A 26,675-nucleotide genomic window follows, 5' to 3' on the forward strand; every position below is an offset into this window, starting at 1 on the left:
GCCTAATCCTCTCCCAGAGCTTTGAGAAGCCAACAGCCAGCTCTGATTGAGTCTGTCAGCTTCAATAAGGCAGTATTCTCACCCCCTTGGAGACATGATTAGCTTTACTTGTATTCATCTGCAGACATGAAAAGGAGGCCAAAGATTAACCCTTTGGCATGATACATTTGATGAAATAGTTATAATATGAAAGTCATAGATTATTAGTCCATCTGCTCAACAGTGGGAAAGGCAAAAAATTAAAAGTCACAGCTAAGCAAAAAAATAAAAAAGGATCTTCCAAGAACAAAGGAAGGAAAAATATTTCATGCTTTTACAGCTGTGCAGCATTACAATGCAAGTCCTTTTGTCCCTTAGTCCTACTGTAACTACATAAAAATTAGAAGCATCCTACTTCTAAGATGCATTTTAATACGAGTTACAGAAATCACAGGAAGGCTTTTGAAAGAGCAATTTAAAAAGCAAATAAAGCTGCGAAAATAACTATAAAATACTCTTCATTTAAAAGCTTGTTAGTTTTGTTTTCTTTTTTGGACAGGGAGGGCAAGCGATGAAAACACTGCTGTTCCAACATGGGTTTTCAGCAGCATCACGCCTTTATTCTACAACTTCTCCAAAAGTTTCTTAGCCAGGTGTCTGATAGTTACATCCCATTGTAAAATTGTCTTTCCCTGTAGATCTGATTTATTCCTCTGGGTCATTAGGGACAGGAGAACAGATGTAGGTGAACCACTGGTCTGATCAAAAGTGACAATTCCTGTGTTGCTATGCTCTATTTCACCAGGACTGTTCCTTTAAAGTAAATGTAGAGCACTGACTAACAGCTGTCTCTGGATCTGCAAAACCAGTGTTTGCTTGTTCCATGTGAGTGAGCAGACTACAACCAACATCTTGTTGTTGAGTAATAAAAGCCACAGAACCTTTTCCTCAAAATCTTTTAAAAGTTCTTGTTAGAAATTATATTCATGTTTCCACTTCCTGGAAAACCCCCACATTCTGTAATCTGTCTGATCCCCTAGCAACAAATCTTTTTTTTTTTTTTAATTTTATTTTAAACAACATAAATTCACACAAAACCATTTTCCTATTCCAGATGAATTCACCATTACCTTATTGTTAAAGATTTGTTAGCTCCTTCAGCCAACTGCATCAAACTCAGGTAACTGGGGCAACTGAGTGACTGAGAAAAGAATTTGTGAAAAGAAGTAATACCACACTACCCAGAAGGAGCCAAGATGTGCTTGTGAGCCTTCAGAAAAGCTAAAAGCTCATTTAGGTATCATATGAACTAGAAAACACCAGTGCTGTTTTTGTTATTGCTAGGTGTTCAGATTCAGTGTCACCATCCAGCCCATTACAGAGACTTTAGTTGTAAGCTCCTCTGTTAAATGAGTTCTTTACCTAAAACGAGACACTGATCCCCTTTTAATGTCTGATTAAACAAGTGAACCCTCCCAACTGCTGCAGCTCTTATGCTCTGAGTGCAGAGTGAGTTTTCTAGTTTCTGTCGGGCAAGGTCTCTGCGTCAATGAACTTGGCACTTACAGGGATTTGGGGGAATGAAAGGCCAAGAGGGGCAAAAGGGTCATGTTCAGCAAAAGTAAGCAGACCAGGGTCAAGGGCAGTTGGGAAGCTGGCCTCCTATGCAACCTGTTCTTACTCATATCTTGCTCCAATTTGACCAGTCTGACTGTAGGATTTTGTAAATGAAAATGTATTCTTTAAAGAAAACAGAAAGAAGTGTTTAACACTCTAATCTTCATCCATGATAGTCATTTTATATATATATACACACACAATTGTATATTAAATATACACACATATAAAATTAACTTGACAAGAAACATCTAATACATGTACATACACTCACACATCCTATACAACTGTCTAGGGAAATATATTAAAACAATCATTTTCATCAAAGCCCATCAAGTATAGAATATAACAGTCATTTTGTATGACTGGGTAGACCATTTGTTTGCCTTGACTATGTATTTCTATACCCTAATATGCTTGAATTTCTGTGAAGCATTTGAATAATTTTTAACAAATTGTCCGAAGCATCTTTCTTTAATCTGCTTTGATCTACATGAACTCCTTTTACTGTCCTTAAAAAGTGATTAAGTATGTTAACTACAGAGACTATATTCAATTGCAGGTTATTGTATTGCTATAAAACATGACAGAAGAAATAGGAGGTCTTAGCTGCCTTACCTTCAGCCGAAAACAGACTAGTCCCAAGACAACCTCAGCGCAGATCTCAAATCTTTCATCCTGAAGGACTAAATGTTCAAATTGATGCGACAGCCTGACATGCTGAGAAGAGAAAGGTAGTATCTACATTGTATAAATCTGATTCATCAAGAGAAAAGATGTGCTAAATTGTTTCCATTCCTAAATTCTTTGCTCTGTTCCCTCTTCTAATATGTGGTAATGTTCACGTATCACCATCTGTTTATGTTAACTTACATCCTGTTTATGACTTCCAGAGACCATACTGAGCCGTTACTACGTTAGTAGCTCAGTCTACCTTAGGCAGTACTAGTCTGTTTCTTAATGAAACATTTTGGCACAGTTTTATAACTGTCATGATACCATACCAATAGTAAATAATCGTAATAATTCTTCAGGCTTTCTGCCACTGTCAGTTTTGGCTGGGAATGGCTAAGGAGTCCAAAAGTTACTGTGAAAGGGGGAGATGCACAGATATATGTAGAGAAAAAATGATCACAATTCCAGTGCAAAACAAGCTGGAAAGATATACTTTTTAGAATAGTTCACCTAATATGAGAATAACTATGAAGAAGGGGAGAACTTGCTCACTTTTCTGACCTGGGTGCTCAGGTTCAGTTGAAAAGAAAGGTGATGGCAGTATGATCAAGCAAATGGAGAGCACATCCCAGCCAATCTGTTTAGAAGTTACTGGGGAAAAAAGAGTGACATTGGACACCAAGCCAGAGCAATTATTGTGAAGCGCAGGAAACCAGTGCTCTTCCAAAATCAAGCAAATAGGACAAATACCAACAGGCATACTAACAACCAGCTGGGAAGTCTTAACGTCAATCAGTGATGCTTGCGTACTCCTACCTCATTTTGCCTTCTCCCGAACAGAAAATGAATTCAAAAACACTTGGAAAAAAAGAACCCATATCCTCATCAGGTACCTGCGGTACCCTGTCCAGCCCCCCTCTCACTGGGTATCACCAGTTTAGTGCTCACTACCCTAAAAAAAAAAGACAGCAGCAACCACCTATTAGAATTACAATTTATCTTCATGCAATAGCCAGTGCGCACCAAAAATTATCAGCAACATCTGAAATGATGTTTCAAAGTTCCTTAACTTTTCTGCAGTTATGATTGCAAATAATTTTATAGACAACTAACTCCATGTCTTTTCCTTCTTTTGCACTTTGCCTTTTTGCAAGTTCAAGGACAGATATCAAACAAAAATGAAACATTTCACTGTGGGCTGGGGTTAGATGTGGAATGTTTCATCTCACAGGAACTTCTTCCAAAAGGACAAGAACAAGGCAAAACAGAAATTACAGAAAAGAGGAGGGGGGGAGGGGGGGAGACAAAACACATTTTGCAATCTTAATCATAGCTTTCTGATGTTTGTTTATATCTTAAAATAGAAAAGCATTGTTTATGTTGAATCAAAACATTGATTCAAAACCTTCACATTGGGCATCCTGGTGCCCTATGCAACCAGCCAATCTTACTGTTGTTACCACTTCCTCTCTGCTGTTTGTTACATCCATTTATCATCTCCCTCTAGAATTAGACTGAAAGCTCTCTGAGTCAGGAATGAGACCAATAAAATGTCCAACCCTTTCCAAGGCATTTGAATGTTCTGCTAATGTAAATAGCATGAGCTTACAGCTATGAAAATTGACCAGAAGTGTTACATGCAGTTACTTGTATGCATAAGTGCGTGGAAAACGTATGTAAAATACGCACACGTGTTGTAATGTTCTTTTACTGTCTCCTCCTGTCCTCATGGTCTACAGCCTTAACCAAGCTGATGTCTTTTGCGCAGCTCTGCGAAATTTCACACTGCATATACTAGGTCTTGGAAATCAAAGCCATGAAAAAAAAATCATGTTCAATGAGATAATGTCACAAGTGTTCAGCTGAACGTAATAACCAACTGCATTTAATCAAAATTTACCTGGGTAAGAACCGAATAAAACAAAACATCAAAGATTTGGCTTACTGCGAGTAGTTTGTACAAGAAAACTCCGGACCCATGCTGTACATTTTGTAGCAGGTATTTATGTCCACGTTTTGCCCTCAAGAATTTTTCAGGAATTTGAAAGAAGGAAAAAGTAGAGAAAATTCAGTAAAACGCAAATCAAAACTCTGGAAGTACTTCGCAGACGTGTCTGGAGGCAAGCACTTTTTATCCGTAGCGTCTTAACAAGGAGCAATAATTTTTAAAGCCACGGGGTGGCACCAAGTGTTTTCGATGATATCGAAGTGAAAAGGCGAGATTTCGCTGCCGTTTCACCTGTAAGAGCTTTGCTTAACGCAGGTACCCAAGGCCCTGCACCCTTCAGCCACGAGCTGTTACCCTGAATTGCTTTTGCAAAGATTGTTGCAACCAAACATAATTTAACCCAATAAAGTTAAACATTCTTAAGCCTGGAAGTTCAAACTCTGTAAAACCGAAGGGCTTTTAGGTATCAGACCTGCCTCCCGAGAGCTGTACCCACGCTCCGGGTGTGGGCATGGCAATACCTCACGGGAGGACACACGTGGCTTTAGGGCTTCAACTTTTCCAGACAGGCAGGTAGAATGTGAAAATAAAGTCCTGTTTGGAGAACCATAGGCACTGAAACTAAGGATAGGAAAGAGGGAGAGGTAAAAACTGACCAGTTCTCAGTTTTCTGCTGAATGTGTACATACCAAGCCTGACCTATGGATATTCTAACCCTCCAAATGCTTTTGATTTTGATGCTTGTTACATGCTGTGTTCCTAGCATCATTAACTCAAAGTTGACATTCACATATTATTTAACCTTTAAAAATTCTTTTCTTTGACGCTGTTATATAATTTAACAAGAAAGCGGCTGTACACAAAGCAACTCACATACTGTTTCTAGCAATATCATTTGGACAATCCCTTTATCATGTGGGTTCCCAAAGTGGAATCACATGGATTGTGTTAGGGGCCTGAAAAGTCTTGGTATGTAGGAATGGAATACCAGTCCTTCTCTTCACAGTGAAATTTAGCAGACTGAAGAAAAGAAGCTTGCAAGGGATTTTTGTGTATCACTATCTATCTCAGGTAAATAACCACCACTCTTCTGCAGTGAGAAGGGAAAAAAGAAAGGGATCTAATTCATTCGATTATTCAGGATTAAGGGAAATGTCTTACATAATCACTAATGGGAGCAGTAAATTTGTGAGGCATTAAGATGTGGTCCCTATTTAAAAAAAAATCTGCATTTGTGTATGCATATGTGTGAAATTAAGTATAAAATAAACATAACTGTAAATATAAATATAATGGCTCCTGCATTGAGATGTTTAAACTGAATTTTGATTTTTGGGCAAAGCCTTCAAGAACTAAAAGAGTTTTTGATTGAAGGGAGCTTCTTTGAAGCATCAGAGTACCTTAATGTGTATATGCAAATAAGCATACCTGCCTAGCCTTGATCACATCATACTTTTCCTCCTATAGATTTCACCTCTCTGCCTGCCTTAGCTCACATGCCACTACACTCTGAAGGAAAATGCTGTCAAAAGAGTCTTCTCAACAGCCACTTGGACTGTGCCACTCCCCCGTTGAAATGTTATCTCTGGCATTGCTATTCTGTACAGTTCCAGTTTCTTGGTCTCCACTATTAATTTTTAATGGAATTCATTATCCTTGGTGAAGAAAGAAGGAGGCGGCACACTGATTTCTTCTGGTCCTATGGAGGATTCATCTGAGTCTGAATATTTGTGGGGATCACATACAAAAACATTAACTGCTAAATTCCTCAAATTGCTTCTGAGCTCTTTGAGAGGACTTAAACCAACAAGGGAGTAATGTATGGTCAAGCAGTTTGCAAATGGGCCATTTACAAACGGGCCATTTGGGTTTCACATTTATACTGACTCTGAGTGCTTGGAATCAGTCCAGATGACTGTTATTGTTGTTGGTTTTGCCCTCTTTGTACATCTCCTCTGCGGCTTTGGGACTTACCTCCAAAATTTGTATTTTTCTCTCCCCACATCCTTCAGAGATGACTGTCCTCCCCTTTACCACTGCTTTAAAACCTATACTTTGCAATAGGTTAATATTACATGTTGTGTGGGAAAGGAGTGCATAACTGGAAGGTTTGGAAAACAAAAGAAGTTACTGTGTCTAAATCCAAGTCACACATTCTCATCTCCCAGGAATATTTTAGTTCCTAAGTGCCTTCCTCAGTACAAGCAAATGCCAGGTTGCAGTGGTTATCTAGTCATTTTGATGCAGACTTTAAGGCTGCAAACACAACAAACATCTTTTCCTGAAAACACACTAATAAAAGAGGAAAAAAACCAAAAGAAAAAAAGAAATAAAGAGACAAATACATTTTTGTGGCAGTTTACATCCAGAAAAAAAGAAATGTTTGTGAAGAGATAGTTGCAGATATCTTTGGTCTTCCATATAGAAACTTGCTAATCACACAGCAAACAGGGTGGCTTCTTAAGGTTATGCATTGTTTTTTCCCCCTGTGTTGTGTCAGAAGCTCATCACTGTTGAAAATCTCATATCAGTTTGTCAGTAACACCTGGCTCCGCAAAAGAAGCTGAACTAGAGGTCTATAAAACACTGGGTAAATCTTCCTACAGTTTTGTATGACTTAGGAGCTGAAGTGTCTTTTTTTTCCCTAGGAGATCACAGTGCCTATACTGGGATTTGTATAAATTCAGAAAGGGATCGACACCCTGGGTCCCAAACCTCTCAAAAGGCCCAGCCCTGCAGCTGAACAGGCGTGCCTTAGCTGCTCTGGTGTAGCGTGAAGAGGAATGGCATGCCCTACGCACAGATATGCTGGCGTAATGAAAACTGCATGGCATACTGCATGCTACATCCCAGACCCAGGCATCCCCTTCCCCAGGTTCCAGCCCAAGGAGCTGTTTCAAGCTTCTGCTCTTCTGCCGGACTCTGTGTGCCTGGCCCTTTCCCTGGGGCAGCTCCTTAATAACGCAACCCAGAGAGAGAACTTCTTCCCGCTTCCCCAGCTCCAGCCACGCCGCTCTCCACTTGAAGGCTGCAATACCTGCTTCTGCCACTGTTCCTAGGTCTCTTCTCATTCCACCTATGTCCACTCCGTGACCCGCTGTAATAAGTGCAGCTTCAGAAATAATTCTGGCAACTACAGGGCTTCACTTAAGACACAGCTAGAAGTCGCAAGTACACAAGATACAGCACCAGCTATTCTCTTCAAGTACTGCCTTTGCCAGCAATGGGAATATAAGAGCTGTTATTTGCAAGATGCTACAGCGTGTTTAAAGGAAAGCAACTTTTCAAGGCCAAGCACTGGGACAAGCAATGCTAAAGTGAAGTTAACAGGTGAAGTTCAGTTCCAAATTACTTTTTGTTTGGAAACTTGGCTATAGATTTCAAAATACAAACCAGCGTTGGGCTGGTTTACATACTTCATTACTACACTACGAAAAGAAAAGTCATCGCAATAAATCTGGAACCAAGGATAATTCCCGAGAAGAGAGGAATAATGGGCAAGATATGAAACACATTTAAAAATGTTATTTTGCAGCTACTGATATAACTTTACCAACATGTCTGCAAACTCACAAGAGGTATCTTATATACTGCTAGAGGAGGGAGCAAATGAAATACAATCATTTCTTGAAATGTAAGTTCAACAGAGAACTGCTGGAGAAAGAATTGACTTTTTTTTAAAGCTGCTTTGGAACCCACTGAATTTAATCATTGCTCATCTGGAGGAGTGGTGGTGAAGAGAAACTCACTTAATGGTTCCAGTTTAACAGATGTATACAGTGACACAAATTCTGCACTTAATTACCCCTCTTACCCTTTCAAAGTTGCACACATAAGGTCATAACTTATTTTCCTCTGTACACCAGGGAACACTTTAGTCCTTAATGAAATATTAAACATACATACTCAATTCAACAAGCCCTTGGAAATATAGCTGTCTGAATTACCTTTACAAATAAGGGAACATATTGGAGTTTTACTTTGGAGTCAGTATCTTTAAGGAAAAGATTGATTTGCTTAGTCTTCCTGAACTGTGTTATCACAGAAAGCATAGAAAAAATGTTCTTCACCTGTGATTCTAGGAAGACAAGCACTTTTTGGCTGGACAGTCAGGGAAATGTCTGGGAGACAGGGAAAGAGGGAACTTGTTGAAGGTAAATACTGACCTGTGGAAATCAGCCTGATAAAAGGCCATGTAATTAATATGGGGCTTCCAACCCTCTATTTTCCCAGAGAGAAATTTAGCCCTACTTAAAAAACTGGCATTATATTAAAATAATTGCAGTCTCCAGAAATCTAACCTGAGAGAGAAGCCCACTAGAAACTGTAATGGTAGCCTAGTAAAGTGATAACAGACCTTGTATCAGTTTTTTGTCAGATTGCCACAAGGATGACAGAACATCAGGATTGCCACTGCTGTCAAAATTTATTTCTGAAAGCCTCATTAAGGATAAAAATTCAATTCAGATATCTGTACAGTCAGTTGAAAGTTATAGTGTGATTAAAATGAGAAGCAAAGAGGGTACCCTCCATCCCAGAACCTTTTCAAATCGAAAGAGACTTACTCATACAGAGATTTTCCAACAGTGGGAAAAGCCTTTCTTAGGAATTAATCTGTTTAGTACCACAACAGAAAGGAATGTGCATCTGCAGAGAGTTTGGTATACTAGACCAGACTCTTAGCTAATGGATATTTTTGTAAATATTTAGAGCCAAGTCATGGATGTCCCCTCACTAGAAGTTTCCCTAAACATCATAAAGATGAAAGGTATGCTTGAATTTGACTTTACTGCTACAGAGGATGTATATATATAATTTAGACTGGCGCCAGGTTGGTTTTGAGTGATAAAAAAGCCTCTTCTTTTTACATCAAGAATAAACAGTACTTATTCACGACAAATAAACAAACTGTAAATTGTACACATCCCTCTTTAAAAAAAAAAGGTGGATGCTAAACAGGAAGCAAAGAAACAGCAGAGGTAGACATGCCCAGTAAGTTACTGTATCAGAAATGCAGCCCAACGTCCTTAATAATCTAAACATGCTATCAATGCATGCACATTAATAAAAAAAAAGAAGTCATGAATAAACAGGTTTTCCCCCAGTAAAACCATTAAAATGCTCTGGCTTAATTTCAGATGGAACTGTGGTCCGCTGAAACCAGGACAGTCCCACACTGTAGAAATTCCAAATTCCTAGACCTGTCATCTCTAAAGATTAACACAAAACAGATGACAGTTTTGATCCTGCCGTGATATGAAACTGTGATACTACGTGGGGCAAACAAGCAGTACCCCTATTGAATCCAGCTATCCAAAACCTGTTGTCTGTGCTTTCTGTTGTGTACAGAAGTCATGGAGAGTAGACAGGTAGCAAGCTCATTTTCCCTTGCCATCCCACCACAGGTTACCCAAGAAAGCAAATTCCAGTCACCTTGCGGATGTGCTCCTGCAGTCCCGTGACCCCGTACATCCTCAGCACGAACCAGAGCTTCAGGGAGCGGAACCTCCTCCCCAGGGGGATTTGCCAGTGCTGCAAGCCAGGGAGAAGGGAGGACACCCACGTTAGAAGTCACCGTTGCAGTGATACTGCAGAAATTGTACATTCTGCAATGATTTTGAAGCGTACTGCATTGCCATATCCTACAGGCAGTTGCTAGAGGTGGGTCAAATGATAATAGAAAAGTCTATTTCTGGTTAATGCTTTGGTGCGACTGTTTAATACTCAAAATTTTCAAATGAAAATCTGAAAAGGAGATTGGTGTCAGAATGGAAGGGTCACAAGGCAAATCAAATTTTCTTTGTGCATCCTGATTCTCCTTGAAGGCTTTGGAAAATATAAGTATCTTAGAAGCTCATGTACACTGGCTTGCTTATAGTTGTGGCACTAGCATCTACAATGACAGGCCCAATTTTCCATTTAAAAAAACCAGTGTTTCTATTGGTTAAAGGTTACAACACAAGGGCATTTAGAAAAATGTATTATTCACTATGTTAAGGAAAAAAATCTTTAGGACATTTCTTTCTACTGCCTAAACCTTGAGATATTACACATGCAAGATGATTTCTGCTTTTAAACAATTTTTTTCAAAAAAACAGAGTGTAAAGTTTCAGCTTGCGGAATGTTAAAAATTTAGCAAACTGCATCCTTCCTGGAAAGAAACTTTTGTTTGTTTGTTTGTTTTGAGGTTTATGATAGTAATAGAAGATAAAAGTCCTGGAAATATCAGTGCATACAACTAATAGCATTAATTATTACATGGATGCTGTACTTACCCGATAATCTGTTACAAGGCCTGGAAGTTAAAGAAAAAATGTTCATATTGCTTCATCACAACAGCCAAAACCTACAATCAGTCTAATGCTATTGAAAAAGCTCTATCTTAGCCATCCTTTATGTTTGCTACAAACTTCAGCATCATCAGTGTCAACAGGACCACTAAACACCTAGTAGGATACTTGGCAGCATGCTACATGAAGGTGCTTGTAGTAAGCTTCATTCCTTAGCTAGTCAGAATATACCGCTAACAAATTAAACAGTTTTCAGGTGAAGAAACACAATTTCCCTTTCCGTTATACTTCAGATCCTGTGGACATGATGGACTAAATACTGTGTTTATTTTCCTCTCATAAGGAAAAGAAGTAGTAGATAAAATGGCAATTATTAACTGTTTGAAACAGTTTGCAGAACCCCCAAACTCACTTCATCACTCATTCTCTGCTTTCTACCTTCTATACTCATTCATATATTTGTTGCTAATTCTTCTGCATGTCTAATAAGTGACTTGAAAATTTGATTCAGAATTGACATCTTCCTGCTTGGAGAATAGTATTCTGCAGTTTTTTATGGCTTTTCATTTGATGTAGTGAAAGCCCCATACAAACACAGATTGACCAAGCCACAAAGCAGGCCAGGGAGGCAAGCAGAGGGCGTTATTAGTTATCTTTTATATGAGCACACAGTCAAGATGCATCTACCTTGTCTTTGGATCAGGTAATTAAACTGATTACACAGTAAAGGAAACTGTAACATAAAGCTGGCTTCCTTGCAGTAAGCCAGTGACAGAAATCAAAATGACCTAAAATCTGAATCACTTCTTCAGGAAAATGCGGAAGCTTCTGCTTAGCTTTCTTACTCTGCTTTATTATTCTGCAGTGGAGTGTAAGCTTCATAGGAAAGTACGTACTTAAATTCCACAGGAAAGTGCTGTCTAAGTGCTCCTGGAATTATGAACCACGAGGTACTATATAGAACTGTAGCTCCTGAATTTGACCAGTTTACGTCATTTACGTAATTCTCAGCCCTTGCATTTCCTGGGGGTAAAAATACTGTATTTCCCGTGCTTCAAGCTCTCTTGCCAATGTTCTCTCATCTACACAGCCAAAACATAAGAAAAAACATGGTCCTTCCTCCCTGCAACAGATAGCCACTTGGTTCTTTAACCTATTACTAGATTTTCCAGATGAGAAACAAAACCACAAAACAACCAACAATCATTAATCTGTTCCTGGACTTCAGGAAATGAACATGGTTGCCTCAGCTCGGTAACAAGGTGATTTGATAACATTCATATTCTTCTGCATTGTAGCAGCCATTTTTTTGTCTGATAGCTGCAAGACTGGTAGCAAAGAGAGTAAAGCAACTGGTGATAGATAAATAATCCTACGCTCCTGTAAGGGGCTACGTCTAATGATCCACAACAACGCCTTTCACAAGCTGTGAAGCAGAATGCAATCAATGATTAGTCCTTGATTACAAGCCTTGGTCTTACATCTGTATTTAACCAGGAGGAATTGCATTGTGGGAGCATATGTGGCATTCACAATAGAGTATAAAGCTGCATTCTTCTAACGCTGCCATTAGGATTTGACCTATATCCTGGGTTGCCAGGCAAGCTAGTATAATCTTCCTGATGTGATGATGCAAATCACGTAAAATTATAATTAATGACAAAATAAAGACTTTCCCCTTGGGGGCACACATAATTGCCATATGGTTATTAAGAGTAATTGCTCACAGATAGATGTATTTTTCCGCTCATTTAAATTCTTGAGTGAGAGAATAGCGAATTCAGAAATGCTACTTCATTTGCCTTGTAAACCATGATGGGAATTCTCAGACCTGAGACATACTCAGAAAATAAGTGTCTCCATTAGACAAGTCCTATTTCCAGGAGTGCTGACGTTCCCATAAATCACACCGGGATCAACAGGGACAGTAACACCAGTAACAGCCTCGCACCTTTGCAGCGTTGACTATTTTTGTTGAAGGCATGAGTGTGGATTGGATTAAACAGTTTGACCAGAGGCATTTGCATTTGAAAAGTGTTGTCCAGCTCTTTGGAAAATTGATATCAAATGGGAATAGAGCATAGAAAAATGTAGCATCACTAGACTGCTAGTAATCAGCTGATCTTTTTTTTTTTTTTTTTTAGTAGTTTAGGTTGGAAAAGACCTTTAAGATCATCCAGTCCAACTATTAACCTACACTACCAAGTCCACACTAAACCAATCAAGGGTAGACTAGACTAAACCATGTTCTTTGGAATCATTATGTCAGATCACATAACATACTCTCATAGCTTCTGAAGGCAAGATGAAGGCTGAACAACTTATTATCCAACTGGTGAGATAAAGTTTTCAGGTCAACTAGGTGGCCTCACTGAAAGCACCTACTTTTAAGAAAAGCTTGATTTTCTTCTGGTGTTATTTAACCTGGGAAAAACCTAAGGTTCTTATATCAGCACTGTCAGTTGTCGCAAGGACATATTTTCACTTTAGTTAAGGTTATATTATTTCTCCTCAAGATAAGTATTTGCCATGTATGTTAAGTAAAAGCTAGTGATGTAAGTATATTTGCCATAACTTGTATTTTTCCTTAAAAAAGGCAAGAAAACAGTATATATTTTTCCTTAACAAGTCTAGCCTTTGGAGGGTGAACCTCAGCTCCAGGGTTACTGCATTTGCCTGTTTATTGCACGGTTCCATATTTGCATTGCTTGGAAATCTAGGAAAGGAATAAATGCGAAATTTCTGCCAGTTCAGGATTAAGGCACAGGAATCCCTGTTTTTCCTAGGGCTTTTTAGTGAACAGTGGAATTCTGGGTGGTATTAATTGAAATGTCAATGAGTTCATAGCCATAATAGAGGGAAGAGAAAAGTACTTCTGAAGAAAGATCAGCACCAGCCATTCCAGGAAAGATATGAGATAGAGTAAATGGTAAGAACATCCACGTGTGATTCCCTCTTTAGAAAGTTATGAGGGAGCTTGCGCTACATGTTGACACTGCAGTGCTGTGACCTTCTTCACAATTAATCAGTTACTAACCGAATGTGTAAAAACCGGATTCCGGATGGCAAATGCCATGCTGCAGTTGCTAGGTGTGTGTGAGGGGCAGCACTAATCCATTAAGGAGCTTTGTACAGGGCCTAAGATTTGTAAGTTCTTTGTGAGCGTTTTGTGAAGAGCTTTCGTGAGCATTTGGTACAAGACAGATAGATAGCCTGCACTTACCTCCTTCTCTACGATCAATGTAAGAACATGAGAGCAACAGGATAATGTCCCAGATAGCTATCATTCAAAACAGAGCACAGATATCAAATGCAGCTCACCCCTTCCTTGCAGTTTCAGGGGATGTTTGCTTCTGACATGGGTATTTGAAAATTTGAATCAGAGCTTGCATGCATAGCTAAAAAGATCACAGGCTTTGGAAACCCTAAAAACAAATCAGATCTTGAAATCATCCTGGAGAAAGATATGCTGGGGAAGGCAGGCTAAGGGACTCGATAACATGTTTCTCTGACTACCGAAAGATCATTAAACATTTTCTCAACACTCCTATAAAGGGTCAGTGGTAAATCTGGAGCTGAGGAAATCCCAATACAAAAGTATTAATATAATGCTTTATAAAATGGCTTTCCAGCAATTGGTTTTCGTACTAACTCAAATCTCAGTAGACATGTGTTTGGACTTTAATAAGCTTAACTCCCTGGGGCAGTTTGAAAATAGAAATAGGCTCCTAAACAACCTAGGTAGTTTTAAGAATTTCAGTTTTCATCTTAAATCCCTTTTTCCATTACGTATCAGTGTGCAAACAAAATAATAACTGTAATCTCATTTAATTATAAAATTACCAGACTCCTGATGGTGATGCTGCAGGTAGAGAGGTTCTAATTTAAAGGCACCTGTTAAATCTGATCTTTTTTTCACCCTGTATAAAAAGGAAAGAAATCAAATAGAGAAATTTAAGAGCTGAAATCTAAGGGATTAAATTTCCACAAGAAGCGAAGGCAAATTGCATGTGTTTAAACTGGCGTATTCCCTGAGCACAGTCTGTGCCATTTTCAGTGCTTTTTCACAGGCATATCAGTACCGTACTTACAAGCAGCTAAGTGTAAGGCTCAGCAGGAGCGGGCAGCATGACTGCACGACTGCATATTTAAAAACAGACAAGAAACAGACACAGAGGATCTTTTTATGGTGATAGACGCTCACACCAGAATGTGAGACTAGCTAAAGCGATGTTCATGTTTGCAGTCAACAGAAGTTGCCTCGAAATTCCCGCAGTACAAAGCTGTGTGGGAAGAGCTGTGGCTTCCCAAGACGCTGCGCACAGCCGCGCTGAGGCTTTGCGGATGCTGGCCGCCGTCTGTCCGTGCTGCGGCGGTGGCAGCAGCAGCCGCTGCGAGGGACGAGCCAGCCGGTCCAGGCTCGGGCTTCCCCCGTGTACCACCCTGCCCGTAGCTGGATCCAATATACAATTACCGACAGATACGCTACAGCACAATGTAAAACTGAGAAGCATACCTTACTATTGCCAGCTAGCGGGTGGTGTAACCGGACCACGTTTCAAAAGCCAATGTGTCCCTTTTAGAAAGAATAAGCCACGTTTTGCCAGTGGGTAATAACAAGACTTTGCTGGTTTATGCTTCGCTCTCTGTGTCAGATTGACTCACCTCTCCCAACCATGGGGTTTACAGAGGCAGAAAAAGAAGAAACCAGAAATCAAAAAGGGAGAGACTGCTACACAATTGTATTAGGCCTATAAATATTTCGCAAAGTCTGTTCCACCTGGGGATTTCACAGGTCTTAATCTGCCAACCATGAAAAACTATCTAAAAGGATTACTAAAATAAATCCAAACACCGTACATCAATATATATGAACCACTTGAGTTGCACCTCTATTCACCACGTCTAGATTTCACCCTATGTATTTAAACTTCTTTGCAGTATGTGATTGTGTGGTCTGGTAATGGATAGGAGTGGTGTTCTTAACTTTCTTTGCAAGTATCCCTGGTTGATGGAAGAATCCTGAATACATATTTCAAAAATGTCACTGATGAACTAGAATTTTTTAAAGGCTCCATGTTATGCTAATAGACCTACTAAGACCTAGCTTGAGTGGCACAGATTCACCTATTAAGTAGTCGTAATACAAAATGCACATAAAAGTCCCGGTGAATAAAGCAATGAAAATTTGTGAAAGGTGACTTAGTTGGATTGCACATCTGCAGCTCTTAACAGCCTCATTCTATTCTGTCCATTTTAACTGATCGATGCAATAACCAAAGAGGTGACTTTGTATTATACAGGAAGATTTCACTTCCATCTACAGATAACCATTTCCTATAAGCACCTTCCTTGCAAATACTAAAACAACCTTCCCAACCAAAAGTTAACACTTAAGCCCTGAGAAGAGTAATAGAAAAGCAAAAAGACTTTGCAAGACAATTATTTTCACTCGCTCTGAAAGAAGACGCTTCTTCCTATTTTATAATACTCCAGAGCATCAATTAAACAAGTCAGGCAAAACTGACTGGTAGTTTCAAGGGAGAGTCTCTAAAGGACACCAATATTTGAATATGGAAAATATACCTCTCTTGGAGTGGCTGTCTTCAATTCCTTTTTATAGGAAATTGACTGCTTTTTTCTGTACATTGAGAAGTCTGAGAATATTTTACAAAAGGTTTATAATGAAATTGCCTCTAAATCCGAAATGACATCAGTGCATTTTTCATTGCACTGAGTAGCTAAATAATTACGTTACAGACCTAATGGCTAGATTATCATAATCAACTTGCAGGGAAAAGAAATGGGAGCGTTTACTGGAGAAAGTGCTGAGGAGTCTGGGTGATCTAGCAGCCTGTCCATCGACGGGTCTCAGCTTAATTTGATTCTGAAATGGTGTTCACTGCTTATTGATTTCCTTCCGTACTATTACAATATCACAGTTAATACTTCCCAGGCATCCTAAAAGGACTACGTATCCTTTGCAGTTACTTTTTCTCACCAGGTTCCTTCATCCTTTATTACATTTCACCTTTTCAGGCAGTCTTACAGTTGACGAGAGAGGTGAATTTTGGACATGGGCCTTAGGAGTAGTTGGATGCTGGATTTGGTGTCAAGTCAAAGAGCTTAACTTTAAATGTATACTTCATTCTTTATTAAGTGAATAACACCTATACATAAATGCTTTGCAGAAATGAAGCCTGAATGGCTATAGTTGTGAGCTTTCACTTTGAGTAAGGAGACATGTTGAAAGGTCTCTTGAGATTCCTTGTAATTGGAATCTTCCTACCTATGAAAACAAGCATTTTATGCAATGGCTTATCTAAAAAAAAGCAAGAAACAAAATGGAGAAAAATGCTTTCGTAAGTCTTTCTAGATGGTGTGATTGTATATACCTTGTTTTCCTGGAAAGCCAGGTAGAACACTTCTAACATAGTGTTCCACAGGGTTCTAGGGGAAAGCAGAATTAATGAGAAATTAAACTGGCAGGGACTAGACTCTGGCCCCTAATTGTCCTACAAACATTAAAGAAAATGATGGTGTATTTTCTCTTTTCTGAGTGGCTACTTTGTTAACAGTGTCTTGGAGTGATGAGAAAAAGAAGGGAGAAACTAGCAAAGGAGCTTCATCTTCTCTCTATTTCCATACACAGAGGGAGACAGCTAGTTAGGAGGTACTTATAAACTGGAGTCTGGGGTTAATCACTGCCGCTACTGATGAATCAGGATCAAAATGTGAGCCACTTACTCTAAGGAAAAGAAAAATTTCATTATGGCTTGGAATATTTGAAGTGCCTATATCAAACATGCCAAACTCTTAAATTAAAAAATGTAATGTATTATCTGAATAATATACATATTTGTGCAAAAGACAACTTTGCTGAGGATTCTGAAAGAGCCGAAGGTTAACCAAAGGCAACTGAGTGATCACTGTCTCACATTTATTCTTCTTTTAAGTAAGGTGTCCTTTTTCCAGATGATGTTTGAGAGTCTTCTTTTTAACATTCAGCTTTTCCTCCTTCTTTCATTTTTGCAAATTTTGTTCTATTATAACTGAAATTAATTTTTTAATTTCTTTTGATAAATAGTCTGCATTTACTGAAAAGCTGTTTTGCTAATAAGTATCATTAGTCATGACGCTGGTAGACACTAGGTTCTGGAGATTCCAGTTTGGGACAGAATAGGATCATCTATTATGGGATGCTATTATTACTGCTATTACTACTGCTATGATACTTTGCTTTGTTTCCAAGTACGTCTACTGGTTTCTACTTTGGCATCTTTTTATATCAAAATGTCATCTCTGCTGTCATCTGGGGAAATTGAAAATCAGTATAAAATTGCGTAAATAGTCTTTTTTGAAAACAATCGCTTTTTATCAGCCAAACTCCAAGCATTTTTAGAAAGGCTTTTGAAAGAATCAAGGCTCAAACAAAAACAAAATTTTATGAAAAAGAAGAAAAAGCTCTGTTTAGCATGCTGTTCATTGCTGTAACATCCTTAAATGATGGGTTTTCATTTATGTTTTAAACAGTCCCAAAATGGCGGAAGTATGAATCTGCAGACTTTCAGGATTTCTCTCTCTCTGGAACACAATGCAGAGCACAGGCCTATTTCTAAATTTTTGAAACTTTCTTGAAACTTGGATTAAATGAAAGAGTGGATTTTGTAAACAATTAACAAGAGTTAAAGCTATCCAGAACTCCTCACTTCAATAGAGAAATGTAAATAAATGTCTACTGCTAGAAAGGCAGACTAATTTAACACGTGATTTTTGTCTCTTGTAATATTTTCTTTCACTGTAATACTTACCACATAGCAGAGCAGTCAAAATTCACCAGGAGCCATTTGTGAGGATTAAAGTTAAATGAATCTGCAAACTGAGAATGCATAAATAAAAAACAGAATTATGAAAGAGAAAAGGATCCATGTGCTAATGATACAACTTTGTCAAATTGTCTGAGTACACCTTAACTACGAATGATTTCCTGAACTGGGCCTTTATAGATAATGCTTATGCTGACGTCACCTTACTTAATAACTACTGTAGTTGAATCTTCATTGAGTTTGGAGATGGAATTCAGGTTAGGTGTGCAGCTAGGCTATTGGTATTATCAACATCCTGAGCATTTGCTAACAATTAGAACTTTTTAGATACATATGTTATGGGACAGTATATATCTCAGTGTAAACTAAAAAAAAAACCCCTGCATATTCAGGAGCATCGACTGTAGTTCATACCCCAATTTCCAAAAACAATTCACTAAGCTTTCCGTTTCCAAGAATATTAAACATACACACAATTCATACATAGAGACAAATGACGTATTTAGTTTGGAATCTGCATATCACATTCATTCATAAAATTACAACTGACTGGGAAATTACTTTTTTTTTTACTACCAGCGTATTTTCTTTTAGTAGAAGTCACTTTTTCATGTAAGTCAAAAGAAAAACCAACACAGAATAAGCATTCACAGTACATGTTTATATAAGTCATGTAACAGGCCCGTTGTACTTGACATATGCTTAGGCGTGGCAGCAGAGGAAACCCAGGTAGGTACGATGGCCATGGTGTGGGAAGGGCTTCGTCCATGTTTCGTGTGTTAACAAAGACAGAAGCCATCAGCCTTAAAAAAGAGAGATGGGGGCCTGGCAGCACCAGGGTCTGGCTACTCTGTAGAGCCCTCCTCTGTTCTCACTTGCTTCTCATAACCTTCCCTCTCGCTTGTAAACAATTAACAATTGCTCTCATAAGAGGAGATTATCTGTCTGTCTGTCTATCTATCTATACATCCATCTAGCTATCTCCTGGTACTATGTAAGGTAAGGAACCTATTCATGGTTGTCAAATATTTACTCCTATGACAAATGCTGGCCCAGACAGGGTATGCTGTTTCATTTCCTTCAGGAACCAATAACAGTAATTTAAAAAATATTCCCCCACAGGAAATTACAACAAGCTTCATTTGCTGATAAAAAAGAGACAGAGAGAAATGCTTTATTTGTCAGGGGGGTTTCCCTCCTCTTCTTCATTAGTCACTACCTATCAGTGCTGTGTTTAAACTTCTGGCTTTACCAAAGAGTAATATTTTCTCCACTGACGTGGAGACAAGGACTTATCTGACTGTCTGAGGGGAGCAGCAGGAAATTGAAGTATTCTTATCTGAGCAACTGAATGCCAAGTAGCTCAGCGAGGCGGGGAAAAAGGAACAGGAGTGCTGTTGGAGGAATATTTCATTTAGCTCTCTTGGTTATTAAACCCTGTCTGTTTGAGATACAGCTACTGGCTGTATCTTATATGACTTTCAGGATGTAAGCAAAAAATCAGACACGATGAGCTTATTAATTTGTTGATCTTTTTTTTTTTTCTTTTTTGTGTAATGTAGAATTAGGGTGTTATAAACGTGCCTTTTTGGCTATTCAGGAAAAAAGTTCTCTTCTATTTTGTAAGACACGTTGATTCACTACTACTTGTTATTCCGAATGACAAACTTTTACATACTGTGGTAACTTGCATACTCCCAGAAGAAACCAGTAAAAATTACATAAAGTAATGGAATAGAGTATACAGGGATTTGGAGTGCAAACGGAAGGGCAGTGTACTCAGAGATTCTAGAAGAGCCATTAATGTTGGATGCATAAGAAGCACACAAATTCTATGGAAGAACAAGCTTTTAGCAGGATGCTACAGAAGAAACACTTCATTCACCTCCACTCCATTTAAAAGATGCCTGAATTCAGGGCAGATGAATGCACTCCCAGCATAGGCTGCATCAATATGCATCCAGATATTTTCTTTATTACCTAAAAAAAAAAAAAAAAAAAGTAATTGAAGGGGAAATAAATTAAACAGCAGATTAAAAAGCCCTATTAATTTGCATGAAACCAAGTGCCTGAGAGATTTTTCTTTGATGTTATTATTTTCCCAATTTAAAATTAAATTAAGAGATCAAATGTTTCTACCATCTGGGTTTCCATTAATACATAAAGATGTATACATAACATATTCTTCTTCCTCCCCACTCCTACTGGAACAGAGTTCTTACATGTCCAGGTTTTCCTTATGAATACTAAGCAACGTAAAATATTAAATTATTTTTATTTAAGAACCATTACAAAATACACTTTAAAAAGATGTATCTAGAGATGTAGTTATCATTTCTGTGGTATTAAAGCTATGTTCTTCAGCAAGAGGAGCTAGAGTTTTAGCTGTGCTCCCCACTTCTAACTCATGAATCACAAACACAAGTCTCTAAACAGGTTTTTTTACATATTGACATATGTGCATGCGCAAGCTTTTGAACTATGTGCAGCAAACTATTTCTTTCAAGGACTGAGACACTTATGCAAAGGCAAGCATTGAAAGGTTAAGGAAGTGCTAGTTTTTATTAGTCACTGAATGGTTTCTGCAGAAATATTTTAGCACATGAGCCTCTCATGTATTCTCTGTAATTTAGTATTCACACTCCGCTGTTGATCACCTCTATTAATGCACACGGTAACAATTCTGGTCTACGAGTTGATGACTGAAGCCCACATAACATCTTTACACTGGTCACCAAATAGTTCTGATGGGTATTTCCACATACAGAGGCATATCCATTCAGATCTGCAATTGGGCACCAAGTTCATGCTGGATTTTGCACTCTGGTGAACTACGTTTTCTTTTTGCATAAATGTCTGGAAAAAGCTAATAAAATACTATTTATAAAATCCACAACTCAGGCTTATTTGAAAACATGTTTAAAGTTCAACTGATTGTTTCTTTTTAAATGTTCTTGGTTTGAGACACTGCCTTTATTTCAGAGGACTACTGCTCAGGTATATTAAGAGGAGAATTCACCTGCACACAGAAAAGATAGCACGAGACTTAAGATTTGAGTAGTGCACAATCCTTCTGCTGGTCTCTGCTGCACAAGCAGGAAATCATTGAGAGCAACTGGTGAAACACGCATGATTAGTTGCTATACCTAAAGGCATTGGTGTCACTATTTTACTAGGTCAGGTCTATAGGAATAACCTGAACAGCAGAATAATCTCTAGCTGCTAAGCAGACTGCTAGAAACCTTTTTAGAAAAGAGGATTGGGAGAAACTGAGTCACTGGGGCTTGTGCTGAAGGGCAGGAATCCGCACAGAGCAAGTCACCACCACACAAACCCCAAATGTTTTAGACCCCACCTGAACAAATTAAGAGAACATCAAATCTAGCTGTGTTTCTGTGAGGCTGCTTCCAATTGCATGGAGCTATAAATTTCCTGTTCTAAATGTACACTTGAAGAGATATGGTGCACTTCTGTTGCATTTTCATCAACCAGCAAGGGTGTGCTTTTGACCAAGCCTTGCTGCAGATCAAGGCTTGACACAACAGACCATGACGCAGAAATACTTATGAAGAGTCCATGACTCGGTCACTGTATTAAACACCCTGGCACTTGGAAGGAAATTGGGAAGAGAGAGGAAGGATTAAGGAGAATACATGTGGATTTTTTGTGCATATTTCCCTGCTTTTCATAGTTGTTAGAACCAGACAGAAACAAACACTTGGTGCAGGGGAGAATTAGAGTTCAGCTTTTCCCTGATCTTCACCATTGCCCTAGAGGCGCTTGCAGGTGGAAGGGCTTGAAGAAAAATGTTACAAACTGAAGCACTTACAGTACTTTTTCACTGACAGTGTTCCAAAATACACCCCCCCCCCCCCAATAAAACCTTGAGGCAAAGTCCTCTGTACTCTTTAACATTTTGAGAATGCAAGCTTGCTGCTTGACCTAATGTGAGAAAGAAAACTGTAACTGAAGGTCTCATCTCTAAGTAGCCTTATTGAATTTGGACACTGACACTGCACAACGCCCTGGAAATGACTCAGCGTGACTTAAACGGGTATCTGCAATTTTAGAAAGTAGCAGCAAAGACTTACAAATAGGACCCAGTTCTAACAGTCTGTCAAAGGAGCAGCAAGGTGTGGTTCCAAGTGTTGCACAGAACTGCAGAGCCAAAAAAACAAAGGCAAAAAAATTAAGTGTTACAGCAAAGAAAATTATCAAATGAAAAAAATTGTCTGCAAAGGCAACAATAAACAGAGAGAATAGATGATATAGGGCAAAACAAGTTGATTTTAGCCAATACCTATCCTTCAGTGGAACTTTTGAGAATCTGATTTTTTTTATTTCAAAGCTCCCATAAGCGTCCATTGAGGCAGATGCATAAAATCAAATGTTAATATAAAATTGACTGGTAAGTAATGTAATATAGACACAGGATTATATGAATGCTATCTTTTATATGTTTTCTATGTGTCCCACATGCTTATCATGTGGCCCAATACTAACCTCACATATGCAATTATCATCAAAATGATTTGCAGTTTATGGTATATAAGCAAGCTCTAAACTTCAGCAACCTAAAGGTGCTGGAAATCTTGTTGACAGAATGTGTCATAGAATGTTACTGCCTGAATTAAAGAGCCACAGCTCTCTAACAGAGACTTGTAACTGATTTGTGCTCAATGGATCTGCAGCCTGGGACCTGTTCACTAGTAGCATATGTTCACTATTAGGTTTGCAAGATTTTTTCCCAGAGAAACTTCTTCTCTCAAATTCAGCCTAAAATACTGGAACCATTCTTCCTTCATTGTTACTGTCTCACTTAACGTATCCTGGTGCATGACCAGTGGGCCAAAAGCAGAGGCAACGTCAATGCTGAAGTTTCACAGTAGAAAGAACGTATAACTAGGTGAAAATGAGCCATGGCAATTTACTGGGAATATGCAGGTAGAATGATAACCCAAAAAACCCAACTACCAAGTGCATATAACCTGACATTATTTTATTTGTCATTGCTACACTTGTGGTTTAAATAACTTGTCTCATTTTTGTAAGCACTAATAAAGGCTGGGTCTGGTTTTTGCCTTGTACTGGATTTTTATACAATAAAAGACACTTTACAGTTTAAATAGGCAAATAAAGCATGCTGGTTTTTAGTTAGAGTATTGAAGTGCAAAGGAATTAGATCATTTATCCAAGGTCACACACAAACTATAGGACAGCCAGGAGATGACTATAAATATGTCAAATCCAGAATTTGGGCGTTTTATTTTTGTACTTCTGGTTACTTTTTCTGTAACTTCTGTACTTTTTTTACAGCCAAGTACACTGTCAATGCACTATCTTTTGCTTTCACTGGTTTTCCCTATATTTCTGCATCTAGCCACATTTTTCTTGGGGGGGTCTGTATGCACATCCCTCAGTGAATCATGACAAGACCTATAAGAAGACAAAGGAACACCTAGACGATACTTGTCCATCCACTAGACCTTTCAAGAAGCAAACATACTGTCGTAGCAAAACAGAGATCCAATTATACATCAAAACTCCGAACAGTGCATTTCTGTCTCCCAGCTCCACAATGAGTAGGTACACAGGGCCTTTGGGTTCACTGCTCTCCCTTGTAGCAGGAGCAATACCATCCAGAAACGTTTCCAGTGGTTCCTTCTCTCTATTGGACTTCTCTGACTCATCCAACATGCCAAGTGATATCTCCTGCTTCTTAAGCATCTGCCTAGTGTGTCCCGTACAGTAGGTCTTCGTGCTATACTCGAGAATGTCCTCACTGGCGAGCAGCACGCGGTGCTCTCATGGCTGCCTTAGTCGTGGGGCTGCTGCAGGATGGGGCCGTGTTGCCGGTGCCCAGCTGAGAGGTGCAGCTGGTGACTTGAGTGTGTGGGACGGAGTGGACTTTTGGCCGGTTCTGTTACGGTCATCGTGATGTCAATAAGCACTTCTCCAGCAAAGGATGTGGCTGATGTTTAGGTTACCTGCTTTCAGCTTTTAGTCTCCCTCTCTAGCACAAGCAGCTTTCTACTTCTGAGAAAAATAATTTCATGTCATTATGCCAGTGGCAAATTGTTTGCCAAAATCCTATCATCTATTTTAGCCTAATATCATGTTTCACTTGCCAACTGTACGCTCTTTTCTATTCTTCTGGCTCGGACATTCACATGCTGTCTCTCCTGCATTTCACTGATATCTCGTTAAATCTAGGAGTTCCTGCTACTCAAAAGTTAAATGATGCCAGCTTTTTCAGGAGGGTCTTTTTTCCTGCCTTTTTAAAAGGTGATACACATTTGCACCAAGTATTTCTGCTCTAGTTAAACGGACTGCTTGATAGCTACCGATATTTTACCCTTTTATTTGTTCTCTCGAACACTCATCCTCATTTATAAGTTGTCATTCACTTTCAAGCTAGAGATTCCCTCAACTTTTTCACGTCTACCAGCTATTGGATATTGGAGACCGTTACAAATCATCTACAGTCACATCTTGAAACAGGTCCTGTACACATCTCAGGACTAAGAGTTGGTTTTCTCTCTGGAGGTTCCCTTACTAGTCCTCCCAATAACTTCATGAGAAGTTTTAACACGTTTGTTTATTTTTGCTTTTCACATTTCCCATCAAGCTTTTTTTTTTTTTCTTCTTTTCATTCCATGAAATAAAGTGGCAACAGCATACTAGAAAGGCCTGACATCTTGGGAAAAATAATCTGATTATGAGACAAAGAGTTGGATAAATGTGATGGGATTTTTATCTGCAAGTTCCAGGTTTTTAGAGAATTCATGCAAAGTGAGAGATGGTTGTTTTACTACTTACTAAACTAGATTTTTCAAAATTTCTAAGAAATTCCACACTAACATAAATATCCAGTAAAAAGGGCAGGTGGATATGTATTCAAAAAGCCAGAAATTTAAAATGATACAACCCAAGAATATTGAACTAATTCAATCATGTATTGCTAAAGAGGTAAAATCTTTCTTTTAGGTACACTTTTGAAGATTTCTGCATCTGTATTATACCATATACCTCAGAGATATTTTAAATTGTTGTAGGGAGCTGAATGTTTATGTTTAATGGAAAGTACTCAGATAGTACTCAATTCATATATATTTAGGTACATTCTTAGAGGAAATCATATCCTGCCTTGGTATAGGGCAGACCTGACTAAATGTAGTCATATAAAACGCTGAAAATATTTTACTCCTGACAGCGTACGTGTTCCCCCAACTTCACAGTTACGGCAATATTAATAACTATAATTATGTTTCATTGCACCAGTTAAAAATATTGGCTATGGGAAAAGTTACGATTAAAATAAGAAAGGGACAATTCAGTATTTTTTCCATATGAAGCTACTAGGAACCTGAGTTTGAAACAAATACAGTTCTGAAAATGAGAAGTGCCTTGGACACACAGTTAATAAAATTTTGCTGCTAACACATGTTTCCCTCGAAATAATCTAATCTTTAGCTATACTGGGCCTTCCCATATTCCTGAGACACATGAGAAGAACAGAATACTTACAGTGCCTTGAGGTACCTTTATGACTTCTTTGGAAGTTTAATTATCCTTTGAGGGAGGTTGCTTTAAAAAGATTGCAGGACATTTTTTTAAAAAGGAGTAAGTTTGCTCCCTTTTTTTACTAAAGGGGCATTCATGTATGGAGTGATTTATTGCATTATTGTCTACCTAAGATGTTCCCACAATCAGGAAAAACCTGCATTTCATCTTTGGCTGAACTACAGATCTACAAATTGTGCCACAAGACATGGAAGATACCATGATGAAAATTCTAGTTTTTAATTTTTCTAGATACATAAAGAACAGGGGTTAACCCATTGGATTGGAAAATACCCAAATAAAGAGTGCACTATAGACTTAGCTCTGCTTTTATACATATATTTCATGATAATATGCTGTGGACTTTCTGACAAGGTTAGAGTGAAATTATCTTGGCTAGTCCAGCAATTAAAATAATGGTGGAGAGTTCACAACAGAAAGTTACCCATTATTGGTATTAGTGTTGTGCTGCAGTTAAAGTATTCTCCTTCTAATCAGGAAAAGGAGTATGTTGCTTCAGTGAGAGACTATATGAGCTCAAACATATGTTTAGTTGTTTAAATAATGCCTTATTCTGTAAAGTATACCTCACTTTCAGAAATTATTTTGTTGTTCTCGGCAGGTGTCTAAGTCTCAAAGCTACTTGCTTTAATTCTCAGAAGCCACTTAAAGTGACAGCATCTGCTCTTGTCAGGACTCTCATTACCCGGCCTCAGTACTACACAATGAATCTAACCCAATTTGTAACCTATGTAACGCCGGCAAAATCACATTTGT

The 26,675-nt window shown here is 38.5% G+C and overlaps 1 protein-coding gene across 1 annotated transcript in view; it reads right to left on the reverse strand.

Moving 5' to 3' along the window:
* Window positions 1-26,675, reverse strand: part of DDC (dopa decarboxylase) — a 54,085-nt gene that overhangs the window by 2,241 nt on the left and 25,169 nt on the right. The window contains exons 6-12 of the mRNA XM_009478833.2: window positions 22,427-22,493; window positions 20,221-20,315; window positions 18,321-18,388; window positions 14,353-14,429; window positions 10,495-10,514; window positions 9,653-9,751; window positions 2,215-2,316 (exon numbers count right to left, since the gene is read on the reverse strand). Of these exons, the coding sequence (XP_009477108.1) occupies window positions 2,215-2,316; window positions 9,653-9,751; window positions 10,495-10,514; window positions 14,353-14,429; window positions 18,321-18,388; window positions 20,221-20,315; window positions 22,427-22,493 (528 nt within the window). The remainder of the gene's footprint in view (window positions 1-2,214; window positions 2,317-9,652; window positions 9,752-10,494; window positions 10,515-14,352; window positions 14,430-18,320; window positions 18,389-20,220; window positions 20,316-22,426; window positions 22,494-26,675) is intronic.

This window comes from Pelecanus crispus, chromosome 2 (genome assembly GCF_030463565.1).
Source record: "Pelecanus crispus isolate bPelCri1 chromosome 2, bPelCri1.pri, whole genome shotgun sequence".
Taxonomy (NCBI): domain Eukaryota; kingdom Metazoa; phylum Chordata; class Aves; order Pelecaniformes; family Pelecanidae; genus Pelecanus; species Pelecanus crispus.